Raw genomic sequence first — 13922 nt, 5'->3', positions numbered from 1 at the left:
TATATTTACTATAACAGTATATATTTTGCTATTTACATGTTTTATTCTACTATGATGTATGTTATATGCTGAATGTGATATATTATATATGTAATAGTATAAATAATATCAGGGAGGGTAGAGGAGACAACTGCTTCATATTTCTTTAAAATTTGCTGTAGCAAAGCTGAAATTTTTAGAGAGCAAGCACGGCAGACTTTCAGGATATTATGTGATTTTATTTTAAGCTTTCAGTAGTGGTATGTTTCATTCAGCCTATGACAGTAAAAATAAATGAGTAATAGATGACTGGTGTGTTTTGTAATACCCTATATAATTGAATCTGTCTAACCAGACAATTATTTTCCTGTTGTCTAAAATTAAATATCATTATGTTTTCTGACAGTGTAGGAATTTCTATTCAGTTAAAATGTGTGTTGTCATTGAAATGAAAATAATGAAGTTATACGAAATTGATTGGCTGACACTATTTACTGAATTCTTCCCCCCAAAAGTCAAATCCAGATCATTTCAAATTTCTTATGAAATAGCTGAAATACCATTAAAATGTTAAAACTCAGCCTTTACAGTTTCTAATATAGATACTTGGTTTTGTAATTTTCGCCTGAGATGTAAATAGTGGTAGCGTATCTGGTCATTCACTTTGTGAGAGCCGGCCTCCAAGATGGCGCCCAATGATCCCACCTCCCGATATTTCACACCTTTATGCAGCCCCCTCCCCATTTACCAGGTTTGGGCTGTGTGACCAATAGAATACATCAGAAGTGATGATGGTATGTCACTTCCAAGAGTAAGTTATAAAAGACACTGGGGCTTCCATCTTGGTCTGTCTATCATCTGCCCATCTCTTGCATCACTTGCTCTGTGGGGAGCCAGCACATGCAAGGAACCAAGGCCTATACCAACAGCGTGTGAGTAAGCTCGGAAATGGATCCGCCAGCCCTAGTTTGTCCTTACGCTGACTGCAGCCCTGGCCAACAGCTTAACTGAAACTTCAAGGGACACTGAGCCAGAACCACCCAGCCCAGCCCCTCCTAGATTCCTGACCCTCAGCAACTATGATAAAAAAAATGTTTACTGTTTACGCTGCTAAATTGGAGGGTAATTTGTTATGGAGGAACAGATGACCAATATACACCTCCACTAAAGCTCTCCTTTCATTCTTCAAATCTTAACATCTATTTTTCATTATTATTGTTGTTATTTGTACTGTTAACCTGTCACCCATACAATTCACTTTACTGAGGCATTAAGTTGGTTGAAAGATACCATGTTCTGTCTCTCATTTTCCAATCCAGTGTTTGCTATACAAATACAGACAGACCATCTTCTTCCATACTTGGGCCCCATATTAGAATGTATTTAAAAGAATTGTTTTGTGACAAGGAGCCTTTTTTAGATTATTTCACAGATTCTTTTCATTTATGTGCAAAGCCACCACCTTTGTATAACTTGTAATTACTATGCGAGTGATTATGGAATTACTGTGAAGTACTTCAAGAGAAAACAGACAGCTTAACAACTGTTCTCACAGTAGTCTCAGACCTCACCAAACAAGCTTCTCATCCATTACTCGTAATTCAGTGATGCTCATTAATTATGCAGGATAATAACAGAGTGGGTTTTAAAAAGTCATATTTTTAAGGATTAGTTAACTATATATTCAAACCTGAAAGGCAGTATCTCAGCAGATCTGGTGTCAAGGTCATGAATTGTACTCCCAGCTCCCATACCACTTTCTGCAAGGTGTTCTGAAAAGGGAAACGTCATAAAAACATTCGGGTTTCCGGGTTGGCGGGGGCGGGGGTCAAAAATTTTTTCCCTACTAAACCAATTTCAGTGCCAATAATCATTCCTTTACCACGACTAATCGTGCAGAAACAGTAATCATGAATAAAAAGTGTGACAGTTAAAAATGAACTGGAATTCGAACTTCTTAAAGAGTTTTTTTCTCTTACTTTCTTTAAGTATTTTTCTAAACATGGATTTGCCTTACGACATTAATAGCTATAACTGGATATTTTCATTGAATCCTGGGCTATCAATCTCATATTTTTATACCTGAAATAAAAGAAACATGTATTTTTTAGTGAAAGGAAAACATTGATGAGTCCAGTGTTGACACTGTTGCTTTTTAAAATGTAACTAAAAACTAGCTATTTTTTTACTCTCATCATGATTTTTATTTTTTATTTTATTATTATTTTTTTTTTAGGCAAGGCAGCCCTTGGTTGACCTCACAGATTGCAAGGACCTTGTCAGTTTACAATCCCTTATTTTTTTTATTTTTTTATGCCTGCAGCACCTGGTCTTCCTGGGTGGTCTCCCATCCAAGTACTAACCAGGCCTGATCCTGCTTAGCTTCCGAGATCAGACGGGATCGGGCTTGTTCAGGGTAGCAAGGCCGTAGACTATGATTTTTAAATATAATAAAATAAAAATAGCCAATTCAGAAATTGGTCTTGTCATTCTCCACTGTAAATGGGCTAGAGCTTATACTGAAATTTTACTGAGAATTTTATTTTAAATTTGGAGCTGAAAGAAATAACAGGATTCTCTCTTGGACTCTGTCTTTCAAATCCCTCCCCGTTTAGTTCACATGCACATGCATACACACACATGCAATAAGATTATCAGTAATTTAGAGGAACAAATAGATTTCACAATTCCTATTTCCAGTACACAAATATTCAAATACTCCAATAATGTCATCTTGTAGTCAAGACAGAAAACCCTCGGCTTCTAACTCTGCATCGAACATTTGCCATCTGATACTAACATACATTTGTAGCATAAGCTAAGTGATTCCTGGGTCTTAAACTTGAACAGTTTAATGAAGGAGGAGGCATCAAACTTTCAACATTGAAACATACTTCTGTTGTATTAAAGAAACCCCATGTCTGCTTTATTTTCTTGAGGGTTTTGGTTTTTTTTTAAGCATAGTCATTGAATTGTGAATTTTCCTTTCCAATGGGTTCCTGTTTGTGGATGGTGGTTATAAGAAAATATAGCTCCTGATGAAATCATTTTAATTGATAAATTCCAGTAATTTTCATAATCGAGTTTCATTTGAAAGCTTAAATTATATAGTACTTTGCTGTGGTTTTTGAGAAAGTTTCCTTAGTGCTATATTAACTCTTTTTTTTTTTTAATATCTCAGGAAACTTGAATGTCTGTAAAATAATTATTACTCTCCCTATGTTCACCTGTATGTAATATATGATGCTCATACGAAGTAGTACTTCAAGCCCTTCCCAACAGATACAGGAGAAGAGGGAAGCCCCAGAATATCTATCATTCGTTCCCTTCCCGATCCTTAGACCTGGCCCGGTACCTGGGGCCAAAGCGCTAGACCAGACTCCACGTACCAGCCCACATTCTCTGCTCACCTTCTCTTTCATCCACAAAGCTCACCTGGAGGGGACAGATAGGAAGATGGAAGATAGCAGCTAAACAGAGACTAGAGGAAGGGGTGGAATTCGGCAGCAGGTAGTAGAAGAGATTTTGTTTGCACCTCTAGTCATGATTGTCTCTGCCCTCTTGACCCACCAATAGCTATGTGAAGTTCTGTTCATACCAATGACTGACAGTCCTAGATTATAATGTGAAAACATTTTTAGTATCCTTTACTTAGCTACAGCCACCTAGTTAGGTTCTAAATATGTAAGCTCCCAACGTTATGTTTAGCATTTTTTGGAAATACAAATGCCATAACACCAAAAGAAAAGGTCAGATATACCTGTTGGTAATAAGCATCATAAGCAGAGGCAGAGAGCGTGGTGGTTAAGGACACAGATTTTAGAGCCAGGCTGCTGAAGTTTAAATCCTAGTCTGACCACTCGCTAGATACGAGTAACCTGGAACAAGTTACTTGACCGCTCTGTCATCGTTTTCTCAGCTACAAAATGGAGATGAGAGCCCTACCTTACAGGGTTGTAAAATTTAAGTGGGTTAATGTCAATAGAATGCCTAGAACAATGTCTGCATAGTTAGCTCTGTGTAAGTATTATTATTCTACTATGCCCCCATTCGGGTGTTATGTCTGTATTCAGACGACCCCATCGGATTTGTAGTCAGCAGCTTACATTCACACTAATCCTGCCACCTTTGATGTATAACCACCGGCGAATCCCACTCCTAACACTTTTCAAGAGCAAAATGCTCATTTTTGTTCTCTTTCTCAGGCCCAACACAGAGACACTTTCATCGAAGAACGCTATGGAAAATACAACATCAGTGATCCTTTAATGGCTCTACAGAGAGACTTTGAAACTCTGAAGGAAAAAAATGATGGCGAAAAGCAGCCGGTCTGCACAAACCCGCTCTCTGTTCTCAAGGTGGTGATGAGGCAGTGCAAGAACATGCAGGAGCGCATGCTGTCTCAGCTGGCCGCGGCCGAGAGCAGACACCGGAAGGTAGGCTCGCGCGGGCGGCGTGGGCTACGGAAGCTCCTACGGAGATTTTGTAAATGATGCCTGATACTTTCTTGTCAGCGGCCAGTTTTCACAGTAATTCAATCGGGAGGTCCCGCAGGTGTTAAAAAGCCCCTCAGCTTACTTAGGAGCCAGGAGATAGAAAAGAAAACATAGGTTGTTCCAAATGTGAAATTTAGGGAGTGTGCCAGACACATTCGAGACAGCATTCCTTCTTGATATGACACTCCAAACACTTGGGTGTTTTTTCAGCTCTCGATCATCCAAACTTTGGCAACAAACAGGTTTCACCAAGCTTGAAGCTGAACAGAGTGTTCTCTGTTTGCTTACTTAAGTGATAAATAGAAAGATTAACAGGTATTTGGGGAATGAGAGAGAGAATTTACCTGACTATAAACATACAAACCAATAGATTATTTTCATTTATTCCTAGTTTTGAGTTTCATTGCATTTTACTTCTCATGAAACCATAGAGTCCCGAGGGTTGTTTACCTTAAAGCTGTTCTACCCTACTGGGGAATGGGGAGGAGGGGAGTGTGTGTGCGTGTGTGTGCATGCGTGTGTGTGTGTGTGTGTGTGTGTGTGTGTGTGTGGTCCCAGGTCCTACAGCCCCTAGTTAGGAAAGGCAAACCTGTGCTTTCCTCTACCTCATCTCATCGGAATTCTAGTGCTTGTGATTTTATTCCCAATCTTGTCATTTACTGCTCAAATTTGACCTATAAAAGACGCTTGGCTAGAATCTGCATTTTAAAAACTGTTGGCTAAGACTTATACCAACAAGGGGGGGACATCGGCACATTTAGTAGGAAGCATTTTATTCTGAAAAATTGGGTTAGCAGCTGCAGTTCGATGGACCTTAGTTTACTTTTATGGTCACCTGCATTAGAGAGCCATCTGCTCACAACGCATCTGACAAATTGCTTAGACTTAGGTCTTGCCTGTGATTTTTTATTCCCTTCACAGAGTCCAAATGAAAGGCCAGAGTGGAGGTTCTGAACCATGGATAGACCTCAGATGTTCTGTGCCACCCCACCCCCAACCCCCAGAAAATAAACAGAATGTCAAAAGTTGGTACACTTTATAGAAAATGAAATTTTCCCTATATCTTTAATTGAATTCTCAAAATTTTCCAAGACCCAGAAAAGTTTAACTTCCATTCTGGAATGAAATAACCTGAAGACATTCATGTTCCAGTTTAAAAGGTATCAGTGCATTAGAGTTAGTTGCCTCAGTTTTGGGGAGCTTTCACATAATCCTCTAAGAAAATCTTTACAACATCCTTGTTTGATAAGCAGGCCTTTTTTCCACTTCATACATGAAGTCACTGAGTTGTGCCGAAGGGCTAGCTGCCTATGGAAGCAGTAGTGTTGTTATGACTTGTGGCTTACGTGACTAGAGAGAGGAAGAAGTTAAAAATAATTCAAAATTCTTTAATACTGTATTTCACTGTTAAGTTTTTTAACTGTAAGTTTTTTAACTGAGTGTTAGATATTTTAAACCAGCTGCCTATCTATTCTTAAGTAGAACACTGACTTGTTAGAAATCAGGGACCTAAAGGCTCATGATTAGGCTGCTTATAGCCCCAGTTTGCCTGAGGGGGTCCCAGTGTGTGCCTATTGCCGTGACACGGTTACTCATAGTACCCCACCTTTGACTCTCAGAAGGGTTGTGGTTTGAACAGTGAATTACATGGTTACTCTGCTTATTATGAAAATAAGAGTTCCCTAGCCCATCTCTTCCCATTCCCGCTCCTCAATAGTCAATCAACCACTTTTTTCTAATTACCGTTTATTTTGGTAGGTAACTTCCGTATTTCTAAATAATATACTCCTCTCTCACTTTATCAGTTTTAGACACATATTACTTCCTTTTCTCATAGATGTGGATTTCGTTATTTTACACCCCGTCTTCCTTTCCTCTCTACGCCACCATCTTCCCAAAATGAACAGAATCCCCTTTCCTAACGCCCATCCTCTGTCATAGCTGCTGTTCCTGTGTCCTGAGCCCATCTTACGTTATGTCTTCAGAAGATAAACGTCTAGATTATGCCTGGGCAGTAGGTGTCTGGCTGCTAACATTCTACGTATGGGAATAAAATTGAGGGGACAAAAAACTCTTCTGAAAAATACCAACTTCGAGCCAGTCCTCTTGTTTTCTCTCCCACGTCTCACCTCTTCCCTGCAGTTTGCCCCCATTTCCAGGTTCAGTATCTCTTTGGGGACCTGAAAGGCAGAGCAGCTTCCTCCCCCGTACCAAAGTAGTTCCCACAACTCTAGCCTCTGTCCTTCTTCAGACTGTTATTAAAATTCCTTGTCTACTGAAGTCTCTCTCTATCTTTGTGGGTTTTTATTCTTGTCATTCCATTTCTATAATTTTAGGGGGCCCTCAGGAAGGAAAGGAGATGGTCTACCACCTTTAGCCAAAAGCTTATCTTTCTATTAAATTGAAAATTTAGATTTTTTTTTTAAACCAGAAGGAAGTACACCAGAACGTTTCCTTTTTTGTGTTTAAAGAGGAATTTCGTGTCCCAGAAAATTTTCTCTCTTCATTCATAAAAATTATTAGTGAGGAGAAACGAAAAATGGCCATTGGGATGGCAGTGCCTTGCCCTGGTGCTCTGGGCCAAGGTACCTCTGAAGCATGATCAGAAGGGACTAAGAAATCCATTGCCATTCAGAATATTGCGCAGCTCTAGGCTGGATTATGTGGCAAATGTCCCTTTCGATTTGTGTTCTCCTTAAAATTGGGCTTAATCCTTTGGCACCAGGATAAGTAGAATGAGTAGGAAGGTTAACTAAAAGGCCTTGTGAAAAATCGCCCAATAATTTAGCCTTTTTACATGCAGGATGGAGTCATGAGAGTCTTTTCACCTCTTATCTAACTATATATACAAAACGCATGTTAATGATTAAGCAAGGCACAGTTAGGATGACTCTCATTTGGAGTGTTTAATTTCAGGCCCCCTATTTGGTGCCTCCAGTGATTTGAGCGTTGAGGGGAGAACCTCGGCTTTTAGCTTTCCATGGCCCTCTCTTGCTCCAACACAAACACCTGTCCCCTAGTGCCACCGAAGTGCCTTCAGTTTCCTGGACCTTCTGTTAATTCTCTGAAGATTTCTCAGCCCCTGCAGCTGACGGTTGCTGTCTTCTGTTTACATGCCATTCTGTGCATGCCTCCATGAAACGCACACAAAGCTTGCCTGTCTTTCACCCTGCGAGGCAGTATGCTCCTTGATGGCTCTGACTGGGATTTATTTATTTATTTATCTAGCTCTGGAACTCTCTTAGGTGCTTAGATAGGTAAAGAGTACTTAATTGTATTCTAAGTGTGATTCCTTGATATTTGGAAATGATTTCTTTTTTTTTTTTTTTTTAATTCTTTAAAGGTGATCCTAGACCTTGAGGAAGAAAGGCAAAGGCACGCACAGGACACAGCAGAAGGAGATGATGTCACCTACATGCTGGAGAAGGAGAGAGAGCGTCTGACTCAACAGGTAATTAAGGTGGAGGGATTCACAGCAGCATTTGCCTAGGATAGCATTTCTCAAAGATTGCTCTGCAGGGTGGAAATTGCTCAAGAAAAGGGCTTTGTAGTCAAATAAGTCTGGGAATTACTGAATTAAAGTTAAACAGGTTTCTAATTTCAATTTCTTAGACCTTTTAGTATGCAAAAGCATATTATAAGTCTTCAAGAGCAAGATAGGGTATTCTGTGTTTAGCAAATCTGTGTTTTCATAAAATCTTTTTTTGACACAGATCACTCACTGTGAGACTGTTGTTCCATAGAACATACTTTGGAGAACACTAACACTGAGCACTCAAACTTTTTTTGACTCCCCATAAGAAATACATTTTATATCACACAGGCCTGAAACAGAAATCTCGTGAAATCATACATAACCCTTACTGCTTACAATACACATTGATGTTTTCTATTTTACTTTTTAAAAGTTCTGGTCATGACTCACTAAATTGTTTTCCCTATCTATTAATGAGTCTCAAAGTTTGAAAAATACTGACTAAAAGGGTTTCATTAATCCTTCCTGTAAATGGGGTTGGAATGACAATTAAAAGACTGCATTTGTGTAAAAAGGTATAAATCAAATGCAACTACTTATGTTTGTTTGTTTGTTTTTAAGACCAGAAAGAATTATTACAGAAGATTTAAAGGTTTGTTCTCCGCAGCGTTCATCACAGAATCTGGTTTAGATGGCTTTCCGTTTTTGGTTCTGATAGGTTCTAATCCTCCAGACTCTCCACTAAAACACAGTGATGGTTCACATTCGCACCAATAACCCTGAGACTACATAAAAATGAAAAACGCCTCCTAAATCATCAAAGAAAGACTAAATTGTAACGTAAATTCTTATGTTAGGTGTCCTAATACTTCAGAAACGTTTGGAGTAAACACATGGCATACATTGCTAATCCTGTGTGCTAAGAGCAGCTAGCCAGGGCATCCTTTTTAAAAACAGTTTTCAGGGTATCTCGTTTGTTTCCTTAACTCTAATCAAGACACGTGGTGGCATTTTTTTTTTTTTTTCTTCTAGTTGGAATTCGAAAAGTCCCAAGTGAAAAAGTTTGAAAAAGAGCAGAAGAAGCTCTCGAGTCAGCTGGAGGAGGAGCGCTCCCGCCACAAGCAGCTCTCCTCCATGCTGGTGCTCGAGTGCAAGAAAGCCACCAGCAAGGCGGCCGAGGAGGGGCAGAAAGCGGGAGAGCTGAGCCTGAAGCTGGAGAAGGAGAAGAGCCGGGCGAGCAAACTCGAGGAGGAGCTGGCGGCTGAGAGGAAGCGCGGCCTGCAGACCGAGGCCCAGGTGGAGAAGCAGTTGTCTGAGTTTGACATCGAAAGAGAACAACTGAGAGCAAAACTGAACCGAGAAGAGAACCGGACCAGAACCCTGAAAGAAGAGATGGAAAGTCTGAAGAAGATCGTGAGGGACCTCGAAGCTGCTCATCAGCGCGGTGGCCCTCCCGAGCAACCGAAGAAGCCGGTCACCACGTCTAAAGGCACAGTGACGGAGCACCCCGTGCGGGTGTCTGTATTCTGCCAAACAGAGAGTTTTCAGGCAGAAAGAACCCAGGGGAGCAACGTAGCCAAGGTGACAACTAGTGGGCTGCCTGGTCCCACCACTCCTCCTTACTCTTATGCAAAAACCAATGGCCACTTTGACCCAGAGATGCAGACTACCAAGGAGTTGATGACAGGCAGCAGTGTAGAAAACCAAGTGCCTCCACGAGAGAAACCTGTGGGATTGGCCCAAGAGAAAGCAGTGGAGAACGGTGAGTGTCCTGGGGGAATCGAGAGTCCGGGCCCAATGCCGGGTCACCTCCCTTCCAGCGGGAGCTCACTGTCCCCCTGCAGCACTGCGTCCTCCTCTCTCACTTCCTCCCCTTGCTCCTCACCAGTACTAACTAAGCGTTTATTGGGGTCATCGGCCAGCAGCCCCGGCTACCAGTCTTCATACCAAGTAGGGATCAACCAGCGCTTCCATGCAGCTCGGCACAAATTTCAGTCCCAAGCAGATCAGGACCAACAAGCCAGTGGTCTGCAGAGCCCTCCGTCCCGGGATCTGTCCCCCACCCTCATAGACAACTCTGCCGCCAAGCAGCTGGCCCGAAACACAGTCACTCAGGTGCTCTCCAGATTCACCAGCCAACAAGGGCCAATCAAGCCCGTCTCACCCAACAGCTCTCCCTTCGGCACAGACTATCGAAATCTGGCCAGCACTGCCAACCCGAGAGGTGACAGCAGCCATTCGCCTACTCCAGGGAAAGTGTCCAGTCCCCTGAGTCCCCTGTCTCCAGGGATCAAGTCCCCCACCATCCCCAGAGCTGAGAGAGGAAACCCTCCTCCCATCCCCCCCAAAAAACCTGGCCTCGCTCCTTCTCCATCCGCTAGCACTCCACTGACCAAAACCCATTCCCAGGCGTCCACTTTGACAGCCGCAGACGACCTCGCGAGCAGCTGCTCCGCTAACGCCGTCGTGGCCAATGGCAAGGACGTTGAGATACTTCTGCCAACCAGCAGCTAGTCCCTAGGAGGGGCTCTCCACATTTGACATTCCATCAGATTTCGTCCAGGAGCTCAGAGTTAAACCCTTGAGTCAGATCATGTTATTTATTTTCATAGTAGCCGAAACCGTCTGTATAATACATCTAGTGCATTTCACCTTTTTGTATTTTTTTTTTAAAGTAGAAGACTGAGTAGTTTGGATTTTTATGACTCACCTCTTTGTGTACTCTAAAGCTAGACGGGCACCTCAAAGACGTTTCAAGCTCAGCAGTCACCATCATGCTGTGATGCAGAAAGCTAACTGAGTACCAGATGGTGACCTGCCTGTCTGTTTTGGGACTAGAACCACTCAGCACTCCATTTGAATTATGCAGAAGTGGTTCGTGCAGATTTTATTCCAGATCCAGATGAACATGTATGAAAAGTGCCTGAAATAAGACTGCCATGCGAATGGGATTCTTCAGCAAAAACACAACATGGCTCCTTCCATTGCAGAAAATGAGATCCTCTGTGGATTCTGAATGTTAAAAACCAACACTGCTTTTAATCCTCTTTTACAGTTTTTAATACTCCGAGCTTTGTGTTCAGAAACAAGGCTGCATAAGTAGAATAGGAATCCTACAGGTGGGTGTGAACTCACCACAAAGCTGAACTTTACGGAACCCGCGAGAAACCCTCCTGAGCAGTAAGCAGTTGGGGTGCTGATTTTCTTGTGCTTTTGAGAAATTAAGTCATTCCCAGTTCCCTGCATACATTCTTGATAGAATGAAATCACATCTCCATTCAAAAAAATGTCTTCAGGCATCTACTGTTGTGTAAGGAACTTCTGATTCCAATTACTATTACTTGAATAGGAACTGGTTACTCATTCTGTATAAAAATTTTACAACGGAATGAGATTTTTATTCTGTAATCAGAAAGCAATAACTTCAAATTCACTCTCTTTGTAATATTATAAGTCAGAATTATATAGGTTTTACCAAAATGTTACACTTATTCTCCAAGCAGCCAGCACTTCGTGTCTGTATCTGTGGAACCAAATTAACTTTCGCCTAACTGAAAGTATACATATATCTGTATAGATACACACCCCTTTACGTGTCTAACATACACACACCTACCACATAAACATTAGTGTGATTATATCTTTGGAGTTCGCAATATAGCATAAAGGATGAGTAGAAATGCATGTTAAGATTACCTACCAAAGCAACTAGATGTGGCTGGGACTCGATCAAAGGAAGAATCTTGTCCACTAGGAAGTGGGGGAAATTCCACATGAAGTCACGTCTTCAGCATCTTGAAAAGGCAGAGCCAAACTAACCCCAGCGTCACAAAACTCAACTGGTCATGCGAATGAGTAAAACGGGTCACTCAGTCAAGTGGTGTTAAGACAGCCAGCAGCTGTGGGAACGGTATAGGAAACTGGAGTCCCCAAGCCCCATTTAATAGGTCCCCGTTCACACCAGCTGCTTGTTGCAAGAATGCTAGACCTGGGTTACCAGCTCCTCAAATTTTTATGAAATCCAAATTTTCTTGAGAATTATTCTGTTTTACATATCAAGAACAGATTCAGAAAAATGTTAAATACTGCTACTTACACAAACACGTCTGCAGCTGGATTGAGCCCACAAGCTACAAGCTACCAAACTGTAACCTCTTTTATTCTAGAAACTTCTTTCATTTCCATCAGAGCAAGTTTATGAAGAAAAAAGCCTCCAGACTTTCCAACTTACAGGCTGCTACGGCCTACGAAGCCCAGGGAATATAATGACTGTCTCCCTCTTCCAAACAAGACTACCCACAACCCAGCTCCAACACGGTGGTTATGTGATCTGGTGTCCAAAGGGATGGAGAGGCCTTGGGGTCCTCACATACAATCTCCAAGCCAACATCTGTCCAGCAGCCCCTGACCTCCTGCTGTCATTTAAGTCTATTTCTTCTTAATCCAACACTCGAGTTGATGGGGGAAAGCGGGTGATAGAACTTAACGTATAAATCACAATGGAGTATACTGGTGTCTCCAACAGCTTATGGTTCCATTAAGGTCAATACATCAAATATTAAAAACTTAATGCCCCAGCGTGTCTACCAAATGATGAAGGTGGCATCTTAAACTGCCCAGAGCAATCATGCACTAAACTTGATGTATAGCCAAATGAACGGTAGCGATAAAATTACTGGAATTTCTAAACAGGAGAGGGGGCTTATTACCTCTCTTGCTTTAAATGGTAATCTTAAAAGTTGCATTGTGCTCCTCCTTTGTTTTGGCATAGATATATATATAGAGAGAGAGATACTATAAGGAAGTTTATTTCTTAGGAAGTGCACTGAATAATGTGTTTCTTTTACAGTGTAATATGGGGGTGGGGAAATGAAAAAGAAATGTGTATTTTTGCTAGTTGCCTATCTTCAGAAGATAAATAAGCACAATCCTGCAATGGATCCAATAATCCAGTTAGGTATTATAGATTAGTATTTAAGTTTGCTGTATATTGTGTGTGTGCTAAGTAAAAGTTCCATGATTCACAATTTTGGTATTAACCCATGTTGTAAAAGCTATGTTACCAGTCAACAGATTATAATGATGTGCGACACGTAACACGAGCATTAACTAGTCATTAACATTTGTAAATCAAATGCACCATGCAGAAGCCTTCATCCATTTTTATAGCAAACTACATTAAAACAAGTTAAATCATACCGTCTGGGGGAGAAATAGTCTTGTTTTTACAAAATGAAGAATGTTGCACAACAGGGCCTGTTTTGTCGGAAAAGGAGCAAGTCGTGTGGAGGGAGCACTCGTTCATGGCTCTAAAAAAATCAAATGAAGTCAGTCCACGTTAGACTCCAAGAGGGGCTGGGACATTGATTTTCTTTGGAATCTTGGAGCTGAAAAAGGAGCCTTCACAGTTATCCAGTCTGTAATTTCTAAATCATTTGGGGGTTCCAGACCTTTTGAGAATCTAAGAAAAGCTAGACTATCCCCAGGGGGTAGGGGGGGAAATGGGTTGTTTATATGCAAATTGATGGTTTCAGCAGGATCCAGAGACCCTGAAGCCATTGGTGATTGATGTACTCTAACTTCAGGATGCCTGCTCTGGTCCTGCCCTCTCATTTTATGAATGACTAATACATCCCTCATCTCCTAGTCAGACGCTGTTGCTGCTACATTGTTAGTAAATGCAAGTTGTAGCCAGACAAAAGCACTTGACAATCCTTTGGTGTTCCAAAGATTTTAAAACTGTGGATGTTTATATATCTTAAGTTTCCAGCATTTAAGCCAGTTAATGATCATGTCAACAAACACTGGCTGTATCCTTTTTCCCATAACAGCCTCACGGTCAGCAACATTGCCTTGTCAGTGTGTGTGTGGTGCGTGCGTGTGTGTGTGTGTGTGTGTGTGTGTGTGTGTGTGTGTGTGTAAATTATAAAGAGTGCTTCTGATGCTTAGTCCTTGAAACGGAATTTCCAATG

General features: G+C 41.3%; 1 protein-coding gene and 1 pseudogene across 1 annotated transcript in view; one reads left to right on the top strand and one right to left on the bottom strand.

Moving 5' to 3' along the window:
• The window catches only part of CTTNBP2NL (CTTNBP2 N-terminal like), a 46986-nt gene extending 33837 nt beyond the window's left edge, over window positions 1-13149 (top strand). The window contains exons 4-6 of the mRNA XM_011367182.2: window positions 4185-4415; window positions 7819-7926; window positions 8983-13149. Of these exons, the coding sequence (XP_011365484.1) occupies window positions 4185-4415; window positions 7819-7926; window positions 8983-10464 (1821 nt within the window). The 3' untranslated portion in view covers window positions 10465-13149. The remainder of the gene's footprint in view (window positions 1-4184; window positions 4416-7818; window positions 7927-8982) is intronic.
• On the bottom strand, window positions 2294-2412 carry LOC111745620 (annotated as a pseudogene).
• Window positions 13150-13922: the final 773 nt, after the last annotated feature.

Source organism: Pteropus vampyrus, unplaced genomic scaffold (genome assembly GCF_000151845.1).
Source record: "Pteropus vampyrus isolate Shadow unplaced genomic scaffold, Pvam_2.0 Scaffold6, whole genome shotgun sequence".
Lineage (NCBI taxonomy): Eukaryota > Metazoa > Chordata > Mammalia > Chiroptera > Pteropodidae > Pteropus > Pteropus vampyrus.
Note: the sequence above shows the minus strand (reverse complement) of the source record. Positions and strands in the feature narration are given on the sequence as shown.